Here is a 15061-nt window from a genome sequence, read left to right as displayed (position 1 = left end):
AGGGGAGAGTGCTACCACTAAGCCATGGCTGACACCGTGATAAAATGTCTCTTGAACAAAATACCAAAATGTTCTATGGGTATAGGATTCTGCCAGTGAGATAAAGCAACCAGACTAACTATAATTATGGATACACTGGGAGGCAGCTCACGGACACTGGCTTCCCAGAATCCAACCTAAACAAACGCAAGTATTAACGCAGCTTTTCTGGCAGAGGAAGGTACTGTAATATATCACCAATGTCTGACGTCTGATCACCATCCATCCAGGTTGAAGGATTATCCATGGCAGTGAGTAAACTTGACAAGTGAAAATTTAAATTAATACAAGGAGTAGGAATAATCTAAAATATATATTTTTATAAATAACTGCAGTCATTTCAGTGATTGAGATACCAGGCTGTACAGCACCCCCTATCAGTCTGACTAATCTGTGATTAGTGGGTTAAGCAGCTGGACCCATGAAGTGTCTTGATCCCCCAGAGCACTGCCTTAAAGCTACTGACCACGCAGGTGTAATTACATCTGTTTTATACACCTGGGACCAAGTGTTTGTGCATCTGCTGAGGACACACTCCATATTCTTTGCCTCCAGGCCTCCCAGTCATTAGCACCAAAGCATTTGTTCTATACCCAGTGCATCGCACACAACAGCTAGCCAGATGGTCATTGTCCACTATAGCAATTATATCGTGCTGTGATGTACTGGCGGTGGGGAGAGACAGGCAGAACTGTAAAAGCTCTCATTAATGTTCAAGTGATGAGACTGAGATTCTTACATGAAATATGATTAAATAGATGAAGGATATAGAATAGATTTAATTTCTATGTTATTGTCAGTTTTTCTGTAAATGGTTCATACCACACACATTGACTAAGGTATGAGTTGTGGTTTCGCTATCACAATTCAGGGCTGATGGAAGCAAAATAGCACTGGGAGGGTGAATGGGATCATCCATGTAGCCCTTCTCTGTACGCTCTCGAATAGCTGAATGTCCTTTTTGAAATAGGGAGACCACAACAGCACACAGTACTCCAGATGTGATCTCACCAGGGCCAGATACAGTTTTAAAATGACCTCTCTGGATTTACAGTTTTAAAATGACCTCTCTGGATTTATATGTTATATATCACTTGCTATGCATCCCAACATTCTGTTTGCTTTTTTAACAGCCTGGAACATTGTGCTGATGGTATCAGTGACCTGTCTACTAAAACCCCAAGATCTCTCTCCTGCTCTGACACCGCAACCACTTTCCCACTTAGCACATAATCCACATCAACCTTCCTTCTGTCAAATCTCATAACCATACATTTCCCTGTATTAAATTGCTTCTGCCATTTCTCTGCCACTGACTGAGCTCAAACTGAATTTTGCGGTCGCTGTCACTAATTAGCACCGGGCGCCAAGGTTAGAGACCAGGCGATGTTAGCGCCCCATAGAGTACAAAAGCAAGGAAGTTATGATGAACCTGTATAAAACACTGGTTCAGCCCCAACTGAAGTATTGTGTCCAATTCAGGGCACCGCACTTTAGGAAGGATGTGAAGGCCTTAGAGAAAAGATTTACGAGAATGATTCCAGGGATGAGGGACTTTAGTTATGTGGATAGACTGGAGAAGCTGGGGTTGTTCTCCTTGGAGCAGAGAAGGTTGAGAGGAGATTTGATAGAGGTGTTCAAAATCATGATGGGTCTAGACAGAGTAGATAGAGGGAAACTGTTCCCATTGGCGGAAGGGTTGAGAACCAGAGGACACACATTTAAGGTGATTGGCAAAAGAACCAAAGGCGACATGAGAGAAACCTTTTTACGCAACGAGTGGTTATGATCTGGAATGCACTGCCTGAAAGGCTGGTGGAGGCAGACTCAATCGTGGCTTTCAAAAGGGAGTTGGATAAGTACCTGAAGGAAAAATGTTTGCAGGGCTACGGGGAAAGGTCGGGGGAGTGAGACTAGCTGAAGTGCTCTTACAGAGAGCCGGCACGGGCTCGACGGGCCGAATGGCCCCCTTCTGTGCTGTAACCATTCTATGATTCTATTATTCCACGAGTTGCTCTATCCTATTGACACTTATACCTGGTGTCGGTTTCCATTCGTTGCAGATATAAGAGGTGATGGCAAATTTCACAGCAGCTCCTATGACCCCTTTAAAGGTGGAACAAGTCAAGTCAGACAGCTTATATTTCTAGTTGAGAGACTCACCTTAAGGCTGCCCAAATTAATTCCATTTGGCTCACTTTTCACTGGCAGAGAGGAGATCACTATCCCATCAGAGGGGTCAATTTCCCAATTAGTCTCCTGTTCTGAGTATCAGAAATCCCACAAAAAATTCTCCTTCCCACATCGTGACCCTTGCACCATCCTTTCTTGTTGCATTAAAGAGTGCTCACTGGACTTGCAATACAACGGGAATAAGCCCATGAAGTTGAGCACCCAGTGGGGAACCATGATCACAGGGTGCGTGAACTGGAGGTAGGGCAACAAAGTTGTATATCATAGTCTTGCTGGATACTACACAAATTGCAGTGTGGGTACAATCAGTTACACCCCCTGAATCATAGGGAATCGTGTAAGTTGGTAGAGACTCTGTGGACTTTAAGACTGCAGGCACCATTCCATGCCACAGTTGATAAACTGGTGGGCACGGCCAAAGATTGCGTCAATCAGCTGTCTGATATTTCGGACTGAATTAATGCTGTGATATCCCCTGTTTCAGCCTGCAAGATACCAATGCCATAAAGATTGACATCTGCTGCTACCTTGGCTGCCACAAAGTGCAGTCTCTAGAACTCTTTGCTCAAGAGCTGGCAAAGATCAGTAATGACATCCATGGGCACAGCCTAACCTCCTCCAGCCCTACAACCCTCCGAGATATCTGCGCTCCTCCAATTCTGGCCTCTCGCGCATTCCTGATTTTCATTGTTCCACCATTGGCGGCCGTGCCTTCAGCTGCCTGGGCCCCGAGCTCTGGAATTCCCTCCCTAAACCTCTCCGCCTCTCTCTCCTCCTTTAGGACGCTCCTTAAAACCGACCTCTTTGACCAAGCTTTCGGTCACCTGTCCTAATAACTCTTTATGTGGCTTGGTGTCAAATTTTGTGATAACTCTCCTGTGATGCGCCTTGGGACATTTTACTACTTTAAAAGCGCTATATAAATGCAAGTATTGTTGCAGTGATGCAGCACAGCACTTATTGCAGCTGTAATGCTTATCAGACACAATGGGGCTCATTTAGTGACGTTCCATTCCTGTGCAGAACCTCGCTAGCATTGAGCGCTGGTCGGAAAAAGGGGTTACAAGTTTTAGATCCTATCTCCCTTGCTGCGCTCCAGCTACTGAGCCTCAGATCAATTGGCAACAGTGAAGGATTTACTGCAACAAATGGAAAACAGCACTCATCAGTGTTAAGATGCATTAATGAGCCCTTAATATGTCAGCATTAATAAGCTCTTTTTTCATATGGCACACAACACAAAATAGTGTTGATGCTGCAATCATTGCTTTCCTGATTTACCAGCTCTTTTAATGCCAACTGGCATGGGTGGTAATAGTGCCAAAATAAATGTAAAGGTTGGTTAATATTTCAGGGAGAGATCCTTCAATAGAACTCAGCTCTGGCAAAGGCATTCTACCGGAAATGGTGACCTCTTTTCAGGTGCTGATGGACTTGTGTTACATTTCCTGTTGTTATTTCAGATTTCCAGCTTTTTTCCTTTTTATCCCGATCGTTGCCACTTTAGCAAGTCGCGTACTTTGTGATGCAGATTGTTGCTATACCTGGCACGCCTCCAGTGCATTGTTTCCACCTGCCTGTTCTAATACAGTCTCCTCCCCGTGTGATGATATCAGAGTGGCTCTGGATGCAAAGTAGCAGTCAGTAGTGAATGAGGCGCCCTGAGACATGGTGAGAAATGCTTCTTCTGTCCAACGAGCACCGTTATCAAAGTTTATTGATGCCATTACAAGAGCTCTTGCTTTCCAGCAAACCTAGACGGCCCAGCTGTTACTGATAGAACGTATCACACACTATAAACACCAACAACTTTTAGAAATTTCATCTGCAGAATTACATTAAATTAGAGATCAGAAACATTGATTGATTTCTTTCAATGCTTTAATACTTCTGTTCTTTTTCAGGCCAAGTTGCCAGAAAAGTTACGAGCTGAGATTCTGCCAACTGCGAAACAGATATCTCTCTACCATAAGGAAAATGTTCAAATTGTTTAATGAAAAACTTACATTCTTTGAAACAATTTCATAAGAACATAAGAAATAGGAGCAGGAGTAGGCCATACGGCCCCTCGAGCCTGCTCCACCATTCAATAAGATCATGGCTGATCATCGACCTCAACTCCGCTTTCCCACCCGATCTCTATATTCCTTGATTCCCCTAGAGTCCAAAAATCTATCGATCTCAGCCTTGAATGTACTCAAAGACTCAGCATCCACAGCCCTCTGGGGCAGAGAATTCCAAAGATTCACAACCCTCTGAGTGAAGAAATTCCTCATCTCAGTCTTAAATGGCCTAGTCCTTATCCTGAGACTATGCCCCCTAGTTCTGGACACTCCAGCCAGGGAAAGCAACCTCTCAGCATCTACCATGTCAATACCCTTCAGAATCTTGTATGTTTCAATGAGATCACCTCTCATTCTTTTAAACTCCAGAGAGTATAGGCCCATTCTACACAATCTCTCATCATAGGACAGCCCTCTCATCCCAGGAATCAATCTAGTGAACCTTTGTTGCACTGCCTCCAAGGCAAGTATATCCTTCCTTAGATAAGGAGACCAAAACTGTTTCATTACTATGTTTAAAAAAAAAGAAATATTGCTGTAAATGAACTCTCTGAACAGCTCAATATATTCTGTAGATTTTCGACCGTGCTATCTCACATAACTCCCCTACTCCCATGGTCTTCATCACAGACAAGCCCATCTCTGACCACCTACATCACCTACCTTCTTCCAACCCCAATCCTTCTGCGTTCAACCACTGAATAAAACTCTCCCACATGTCTCTTACAACTGCACTTTCAAACTCTCTACTGCCTAGTACTTGGCATTCCATTTGCCATGATACTTCTGCAGCTGTCGATTTCACAACTACCTTCCATGTCCTTGTCCCCAGTAAACTCTTTACTCTTTCCATTCTGGTTGGTTCCACTCTTATCAATCCAATCATAGCCATAGCATCACCAGCAATGGCTTCTCTTCCTGTCCTATCACTGTTACTTCTGGAATCCCCCAAGGATCTATCCTTTGGCTCCTCCTCTACATGTTGAGTCGGCAACATCATTTGAAGACATGGGATCAATTTCCATATATATGCTGATGAAACCCAGCTCTGCCTCTCCAGCACTTCTCAACCCCTCCACTGCCTCCAGAAATCTCTTCCGGCTAAACATTGTGAAGACTGAAGCCATTTTCTTCGGCCCCTGCCACAAACTCCGTACTCTTGCCATATCATTCCCCTCCCGGCCTGTGTCTCAGGTTGAACCAGACTGTCCACAACCTCTATGTCCTATTCAAGCTTAAGCTGAGCTTCTACCCCCATATTATCTCCATTACAAAGATCGCCAACTTCCACCTCTGTAACATTGCCTGTCTGCTTCCCTGCCTCAGCCCAACTGCTGCTCAAACTCTCATCCATGTCTTTTTCACCTCCAGACTCAACTAATCCAGGCTCTCCTGGACGGCCTCCCATCCTCCACGTTCCATAAACTTCAGCTCTTTCAAAATTCTGCTGCCTGTATCCTAACTCGCACCAAGTTCCGCTCACTCCTGTCCTTGCTGACCTATATTGGTTCCTGGTTCCTCAATGCCTCCAATTTAAAATTCTCACCTTTGTTTTTAAATCCCTTCATGTCCTCATCCCTCCCTACCTCTGTAAACTCCCTCAGCCCTACTCCTCCCCTAGACCTCTGTGTACCTCCAACTCTGGCCTCTTGTGCAACCCCCCTCCCTCTGCCCCACCATTGGCGGCTGTGCCTTCAGCCATCTAGGCGCTATACTCTGGAACTCCCTTTCTAAACCCCTCTACCTCTCCACATCCCTTTTCTCCCTTAAGACATTCCTCAAAACAGCAGTGAGATAAATAATCAGTTAATACGTTTTTGTTGGTGCTGGTTGAGAAAGGAATGTTGACCAGGCCACTTGGAATGCTCCCCTACTTTCAGTAGTGCTGTGAGATCTCCAACATCCACCTGAACAGCTCGACAGAGCCTTGGTTTAAAGTTTCATCCAAAGGATAACGGCTCCAACAATGCAGCACTCCCTCAGTATTGCACTGGTGTTGCACCTTAGATTAGGTGCTTAAATCCTGGAGTGGGATTTGAAGCCACAACCACCTGACTCAGAGCAAGAGTGACTACCAACTGAGTCAAGCTGATACTATCATGCAAATGCATTAAGCACTGGAATGCTAACACTACACCGACAAATTGGCTGCCGTGTTCCCTACATTACAAAAGCACTTCAGTGGCTGTAAAATGCTTTGGGACGTCTTGAGGTCGTGAAAGGCGCTGTATGAATGCAAGTCTTTCTATCTATCTTGTAATTTCCAGGCTATAGTTTCTCTGTGCTTTGTGAGGGACAGTTTATCATTACACAAGGAGACTATCTGCCCTGAGCTGTTGTGTGATGTCATCTCAGTTGTGCTGCTGAAAAGAAAGCTCTCGCAATGTTGCATTGGACACCATGAGGTAAGGACCAGCTGCACAGTCAGTATCTGGGGTGGTTCCAGGAAGTTCCACGTCGATGAAGGTTGAAGACTAAAAGCTGCTGTTTGGGAGGTGGGGATTTGGTTGGAATTTTCGGGTGAGCTGATCCCAGGAAGGGGCTTGTCTGGGTGAAAGGAAATGGCGGGATTGATGGGAGCCAGGAGTCGTGTTCAGTGCAGTCAGGAATTAGCTGCAGTTGCATGCGCCACCTGTGCTGAGCTGGTAATGACAGCTATTGTTCAAAAGACTTCTGTTGCTAATGCTGTGTAGGGGAAGCTATTTAATGAACGCAAACGTGGCTTAAAAAGTCAGCTCTGAAGTCAGAAAATGTAATCAGGGCATAATTGAGGAGACCACTTTCCACACACTGACCTAGACTACCATTAGTGAACAGAGGAAAATATACCTCATTTGGCGATTGCAATCTCAGGCACATTAACTCCCATGACAAAAACCAACATTACACTACACTCTCGCACATTTAATCAACCACAAAGTTTTTTGTAGTTTATGCATGGGATACATCATAATATTTCTCAGACCCAGACTGTGCAGTAATATTGAACTCACTCAAATCCTCATCCTTTGTGAAATTATGGGTATGCACAAAGATGTTTGAAATACAAAAAACTGCATATTCACGTAGGTATGTTTAATATGGCAAAGTAAAACTGCTGCATTTAAGAACCTGTGGGTAGCTATGGGGTGGGGGCTCAAAACAGAGTCCAACTCTGTGTCTGTTGTTGTGTCAGTGATACCGGTTGTGTAATGAGGCAGGAAAATAGTTGTACTTTGGATTATTGCATGATGGGTTGCCCAGCGCTGCAGGACGAAAACTGAATATTTACACAGGCTTCCGCGTACTCTGGTCTCACCGTACCAAACCAGGCACTATGTCTGCATACGTGTGTTTGTGTGTGTTTGTACCTGTGAAATGGGAAATGATCACACAACTTGCCAGCAGGTGACAAGACTATTTTCCTCTGCCACTCGGTAAAAGCATCTTAAACGACATAACAATCGCTGCACTTCACTGTGAAATGCCCTGAGATGCACTGACGTGATAAGGTGCTAGACAAGTGAAACAAATAAAGTCCGCGTTAGCGTTCATGCCTTTGTCTCACCTTCTCCCAACATCCGACACAAAAAGAGTTTTTTTTTAAATCTGAAAATGCACAGCATCAGACAAAAGGTGGGTTAACACTTTGAACACTTTGGTCATAGACCCTTCATCAGAGCCGAATTAACGAAGTAACTGTTAACTGCTGGAGATTTGTATGACGACCCTCTCCTCTCTCCTCCCCATCCTCTACATGTGGATTGGACACATGTGTACAAATACCTGTAAATGCACAGCAGAGCCAGTGCAAAAGTGGCAGCAGTGCCACCAAGGTGTGTAGGAATCCATGTAAATGAGGAGTTCAAATTTCACCCAGCAGCCTATCGGCCCACAATCTAAAATACATTCATCCCCAGCTCCCTGAACCGTGTCACTAACATTCATGTTGCAAAGAGAAGAAAATGGATTAACGTTCAGCTGTCGACCTTTTATCGGAACCGAGTTCGGATGAAGGGTCTCTGCCTGAAAGGATAACCCATCCTCTTATCAGGTGCTGACCAACCTACTGTGTAATTCTGCTTTTTTGTTTTAATTAGCCTGCAAACCTACAATGGCAGTAATAAATCAAAATCAAATGGAAACATGGGGATGTACATGGCAGGAAAAGACCACTGCGGTCAATGGGGGCGCTTCCAAAGTTCAAAACAAAAACAGAACATTAGTTTTCAACCTCTAAACCCTCTAATCTACTGAGCTGCCTTTTGACACCATCCGCATCCCCAGCAGTCTGTTCCACACACTGTATTTTATTCCAACGTGTTTCTTTTAAACTGCCACATGTTACACTGCTGATGCATTTACCACTGTCCCAAAATTAATTGAACCCTGCCATTACTTTTAAGTAACTGGCATACTCTGCAAGTCATCTAGTCTGAATTTTGTTGTCATTAATTTTAGGGCCTCCCTTAAGGTGCCACCTGCCCTTGTTCCACCTGTTTAAGTTATCAGGGCAGTAACAGCACAGGAACATGTGCAGTGTGTAGTCAGGTCTAGTAGAGCTTATTGTAGTGGAAAATGCATTAAAGTTGGCCTTGCCATTTACTCAATTTGCATGTGCACATGCTGAGCAAGTGTGAGCGGTGTCTGTACATATGTTTTATGTTAATCTGTTTGATTCCTTGTGCTATTAAAATCATACTGGAAACTCAAGCCAAAATCCATTACCCCGTGCGCTTTGTGATGGTTCCCAGTGTCATGGGCTGTTTGATCTGCGCCAGGGGCAGCACAATCGTCAGGGTTGGGATGGGTGAGAGCCGCGGGTTTCCTAGATTGTTGTTTGTGAAACTGTTGTAACTGTCCTGGCTGCTCAGTTTGCCTGCAAAATAGAGAGAGAAAAAATCAAGAAAGAATTATTGCTCAAGAACTACAAAGGGACCAAGAAATTAAGCTATTTTCTTGAATAATGGTCAACCAAAATAGCCCTCCCTTTAACACTAAACTTAACATCTATTTCAAACGAGGTGCTTAACCCCTACAGCACTGAATAAACTGCCACTCCGCGTGGTTCAGTCAACATAGAAACATAGAAGATAGGAGCAGGAGTAGGCCATTCGGCCCTTCGAGCCTGCTCTGCCATTCAATGAGATCATGGCTGATCATCCAAATTCAGTACCCTGTCCCTGCCTTTTCCCCATATCCCTTGATCCCTTTAGCCTCAAGAAATATATCCAACTCTTTCTTGAATATATTTAATGAACTGGCCTCCACCGCCCTCTGTCGCAGAGAATTCCACAGGTTCACCACTCTCTGGGTGAAGAAATTCCTCCTCATTTCAGTCCTAAATGGCTTACCCCTTATCCTTAGACTATGGCCCCTGGTTCTGGACTCCCCGGCCATCAGAAACATCCTTTCTGCATCTAGTCTGTCCAGACCTGACAGAATTTTATAGGTTTCGATGAGATACCCTTTCAATCTTCTAAACTCCAGTGAGTATAAGCCCAATTGACACAATCTCTCCTCGTGCTTCATTCCTGCCATCCCAGGTATCAGCCTGGTGAATCTTCGCTGCACTCCCTCCATGGCAAGAACGTCCTTCCTCAGGTAAGTGACCAAAACTGCACACAATACTCAAGGTGCAGTCTCACCAAGGCCCTGTACAACTGCAGCAAGACATCCTTGTTCTTGTACTCGAACCCCCTTGCTACGAAGGCCAACATACCATTTGCCTTCTTAACCACCTGCTGCACCTGCATGCTTATCTTCAGCGACTGGTGCACAAGAACACCCAGGTCTCTTTGCACTTCCCCTTCTCCCAATCTATTGCCATTCAAATAATAATCTGCCTTCCTGTTTTTGCCACCAAAGTGGATAACCTCACATTTATCCACATTATAGTGCATTTGCCATGTTTCTGCCCAATCACCCAACCTGTCCAAATCGTACTGGAGTTTCATGACATCCTCCTCACAGCATACCCTCCCACCCAGCTTTGTGTCGCCTGCAAATTTGGAGATATTACATCCAATTCCCTCGTCCAGATCATTAATATATATTGTGAACAGCTGGGGTCCTAGGACCGATCCTTGCGGTACCCCACTAGTCACTGCCTGCCACTCGGAAAACGACCCGTTTATTCCAACTCTTTGCTTTCTGTCCGCCAACCAGTTCTCTATCCAAGTCAATACCTTGCCCCCAATCCCATGTGCTTTAATTTTGCACGCTAACCTCTTATGCGGGACCTTATCGAAAGCCTTCTGAAAGTCCAAATACACCACATCCACTGGTTCTCCCTTATCTATTTTACCAGTTACATCCTCAAAAAATTCCAGTAGATTAGTCAAGCATGATTTACCTTTTGTAAATCCATGTTGACTTTGTCCGATCCTGTCACTGCTTTCCAAGTGCTATGTTATTACATCTTTTATAATGGAACTCTAGCATTTTCCCCACTACCGATGTCAGGCTTACCGGTCTATAATTCCCCGCTTTTTCTCTGCCACCTTTTTTGAATAGTGGGGTAACATTAGCTACCCTCCAATCCACGGGTACTGTTCCAGAGTCTATTGAGTTCTGGAAGATGACCAGCAATGCATCTACTATTTCTAGGGCCACTTCCTTAAGTACCCTGGGATGTAGATTATCAGGCCCTGGGGATTTATCGGCCTTCAGTCTCATCAATTTTCCTAACACCATTTCCCTACAAATACGGATTTCTTTCAGTTCCACCCTTTCATCAGACCCTATGTTCTGCGGTATTTCTGGGAGGTTATTTGTGTCCTCCTTTGTGAAGACAGAACCAAAATATGTATTTAGTTGGTCTGCCATTTCTTTGCTCCCCATTATAAATTCCCCTGATTCTGACTGCAAGGGACCTACGCTTGACTTCACCAATCTTTTTCTCTTTACATATCTATAAAAGCTTTTACAGTCAGTTTTTATGTTCCCTGCAAACTTACTCTCATATTCTATTTTCCCTTTCTTAATTAATCCCTTTGTCCTCCTTTGTTGAATCCTAAACTGCTCCCAATCCTCAGGAATATTGCTTTTTCTGGCCAATTTGTATGTCCTCTCCTTGGATCTTATGCTATCCCTAATTTCCCTTGTTAGCCACGGTTGAGTCACCTTTTTTGTTTTATTTTTATGCCAAACTGGGATGAACAAATTCTGTAGTTCATCCATTCGGTCTTTGAATGTTTGCCATTGCCTATCCACCGTCAACCCTTTGAGTGCCATTCCCCAATCAATCCTACCCAACTCGCTTCCTCAGACCATCGTAGTTTCCTTTATTTAAATTGATGAGGACCCTAGTTTCTGAGTCAACTACTTCATTCTCCATCTTAATGAAGAATTCGATCATATTATGATCGCTCCGACCCAAGGGGCCTCGTACAACAAGATTGCTAATTAATCCTTTCTCGTTACATAATGCCCAGTGGCCTGATCTCTGGTTGGTTCCTCGACATATTGGTCCAGGAAACCATCCCGTAAACACTCCAGGAATTCCTCCTCCACAGTATTGTTACTAATTTGGTTAGCCCAATCTATATGTAGATTAAAGTCACCCATGATGACTACAGTACCCTTATTGCACGCTTCTTTAATTTCCCTTTTAATGCCATCCCCAACCTCCGCCTTACTGTTTGGAGGTCTGTATACCACTCCCACTAATGTTTTTTCCCCCTTAGTATTTCTCAATTCTACCCATACAGATTCCACATCATCAGAGCTAATATCCTTCATTACAATTGTGTTAATCCCTTCTTTAACCAGTAATGCTACCCCTCCTCCCTTTCCTTTTTGCCTATCTTTCCTGAATATCGAATACCCCTAGATGTTGAGTTCCCAGTCTTGGCCATCCTTGAGCCACGTTTCCGTAATCCCAACCAAATCATATTCGTTTACCTCTATTTGCGCAGCCAATTCATCCACCTTATTACAAATGCTCCTCGCATTAAGACACAAAGCCTTCAGGCTTGTTTTTTTAACGCTCTTAGACCTATTAGAATTATTATTTACTATGGCCACGTTTGATTTAAACCGTTGATTTCTCTGACTGCCACTTTTGTTTTTCTCCTTCCTATCTTTTGCTTTTATCCTTGTTTCCCTTTCCTCTGTCTCCCTGCTCAGGTTCCCAACCCCCTTCCATTTTAGTTTAAACCCTCCCCCACAGCACTAGCAAACACTCCCCCTAGGACATCGGTTCCAGCCCTGCCCAGGTGCAGACCGTCCGGTTTGAACTGGTCCCACCTCCCCCAGAACCGGTTCCAATGTCCCAGGAACTTGAATCCCTCCCCCTGGCACCATTCCTCTAGCCACGTATTCATCTGAAGTATCCTTCTATTTCTACTCTGACTAGCACGTGGCACTGGTAGCAATCCTGAGATTACTACCTTTGAGGTCCTGTTTTTTAATTTATCTCCTAACTCCCTATATTCCGCTTTTAGGACCTCATCCCGCTTTTTACCTATATCGTTGGTGCCTATATGCACCACGACAACTGGCTGTTCACCCTCCCCTTCCAAGATGTTCTGCAGCCGCTCGGAGACATCCTTGGCCCTTGCACCAGGGAGGCAACACACCATCCTGGAGTCTCGTTTGCGGCCGCAGAAACGCCTAGCTATTCCCCTTACAATTGAATCCCCTATTACTATAGCTCTACCACTCTTTTTCCTCCCATTCTGTGCAGCAGAGCCACCCCTGGTGCCAGGAAGTTGCCTGCTGCTGCCTTCCTCTGATAAGCCATCCCCCCCAACAGTACTCAAAGTGGTATATCTGTTGGAGAGGGGGATGGCCACAGGGGACCCCTGCACTACCTGCCTGCGCCTAGTACTCTGCCTGTTGGTCACCCGTTCCCTTTCTTCCTGTCCAACCTCTACCTGTGGTGTGTCCAACTCCCTAAACGTGCTATTCACGATGTCCCGAGCATCGTGAACGCTCCAGTATGCATCCAATCGCAGCTCCAGTGCCGCAATGCGGTCTGTCAGTAGCTGCAGCTGGGTGCACTTCCTGCACAGATGCAGTATATAGCTCTTTAAGTGATGCTGAGTCAAATGTGTTTTATTATTACATGCACATCCAGAGTGACTTCAGTAGGTTGACTCCTGGCAGCAGCTGATGTCCATAGTGTTTATGTTGGTATTTGGAGTAACTCCAGTAGTTTTAAACTTGCGTCCGTAGTGTTTATACTGATACCCAGTACTCTAGGTAGCAGTCTGGGGTCTGCAAGTGTTTATTGGTGCCTGGAGTGGGTCCAGTAGTAATAATTTGAGTACTAATCCAATGACTTCAATGCTTGCACTGCTGCTAATTTTGAACGTTTTAAAATCAAGCTTTCATTTGCATCTATCCAAGGTCATACTTGTGCGTGTTACTGCCTAAAGTCTCACAGGTAGAACAAAGTCCACACACCCTTTGGAGACTGCTCACACATCAGCAACAGTTGCGCACATATTGGCCCAGAAATTCGGCTCACCCGTAGGCCGAATGGAAGTGCGGGTTTCCTGCATGCACTGCGCATGCGCGGGAAACCGGCACTTCCGATCCTCTGAACGAAGGGGTTCAGAGGTCGAACGCGCGCGCGGGGGAGGCTGCGCGTGCGCTTTGAACTTAGGTTTTTTTTTCAGGTTTTCACGCGAGGTTAAGCCTGCAGGATTTACACATTTAAAAAGCAGGCGTAAGGCCTGCTTTTTACAAGGTAAGTGGTCAATTAATTAAAATTAAAACATTTTTTCCACAGGTTTATTATTTTTAAATACTTTAAAGCAGCACGGTGGCATAGTGGTTAGCACTATTACCTCACAGCGCCAGAGACCCGGGTTCGAATCCGGCCTCGGGTGACTGTCTGTGTGGAGTTTGCACATTCTCCCCGTGTTTGCGTGGGTTTTCTCCGGGTGCTCCGGTTTCCTCCCACAGTCCAAAGATGTGCGGGTTAGGTTGATTGGCTATGATAAATTGACCCTTAGTGTTAGCGGGATTAAATATGTGGGGTTACGGGGATCGGGTGGGATATGTGTCGGTGCAGGCTCGATGGGCCGAAATGGCCTCTATCTGCACTGTGGGGTTTTTGTGATTCTGTGAAAGCAAGGTAAGTTTATTTTTAGCCCCGTTTTTTTATAAAATTATTTTTTTCAAAAATTTTAATTATTGTTTAAAATAGTTATTTAATGTAATTTGTAGTTTATTGAAAAAGTGTGATTTTTAAAAAAAAATTATTTGAAGGTTTAATGCTATTTTGAAGCCAGTAGTATTCATAAGTTTAAACAGGTCTTCCTGTCAATCTTATGAATGGGCTTTTCCCTCCTCTGATTGGCTGCCCATGGCTCACGTGATCCCAGGGGACGCATCGCACTAACTACGCCCCTGGGACACGCCAGCATAGCGAGCCGGGAGTTGGAGCAGGCCCCGGAGCGGAATTCCACGGGGCCCTACAGCTCAACTGCCGGCGCGCAAGGTAAGTGCAGGTCGGGGGCTTGCACCCGCGGGAAGCCCCCGACCCGAATTTCTGGGCCATTATGTTTTTGTACAAGCAACCTCATTCATCTGCACATGAACACCACACGTTTTCATTGTGGCTGTGATCAATTACATCACTTAAGAACAATGTAGCATAAAAGGATTCAGATCCTAAATGGGCATGTTAAACATTTTATGTTCATGACATGCAGTAGGTCCGCTGTCCTCAAGCAAAGGCCATACAATCTTTGAACTCCTTCCTCCTCATTTTTCTTTTATTCATTCTCAGGATGTGGGCGTCGCTGGCAAGGCCAGCATTTATTGCTCATCCC

At 44.8% G+C, this 15061-nt stretch overlaps 1 protein-coding gene across 3 annotated transcripts in view; it reads right to left on the bottom strand.

Moving 5' to 3' along the window:
* The window catches only part of bcas3 (BCAS3 microtubule associated cell migration factor), a 1023442-nt gene that overhangs the window by 533002 nt on the left and 475379 nt on the right, over positions 1-15061 (bottom strand). For all 3 annotated transcript variants that reach the window (XM_085964689.1, XM_085964691.1, XM_085964690.1), the window contains exon 16: positions 9003-9153. In XM_085964689.1, the coding sequence (XP_085820815.1) occupies positions 9003-9153 (151 nt within the window). The remainder of the gene's footprint in view (positions 1-9002; positions 9154-15061) is intronic.

This window comes from Somniosus microcephalus, chromosome 22 (genome assembly GCF_052327205.1).
Source record: "Somniosus microcephalus isolate GS21.2 chromosome 22, FLI_Smic_1.0, whole genome shotgun sequence".
NCBI classification, from domain to species: Eukaryota; Metazoa; Chordata; class Chondrichthyes; order Squaliformes; family Somniosidae; genus Somniosus; species Somniosus microcephalus.
Note: the sequence above shows the minus strand (reverse complement) of the source record. Positions and strands in the feature narration are given on the sequence as shown.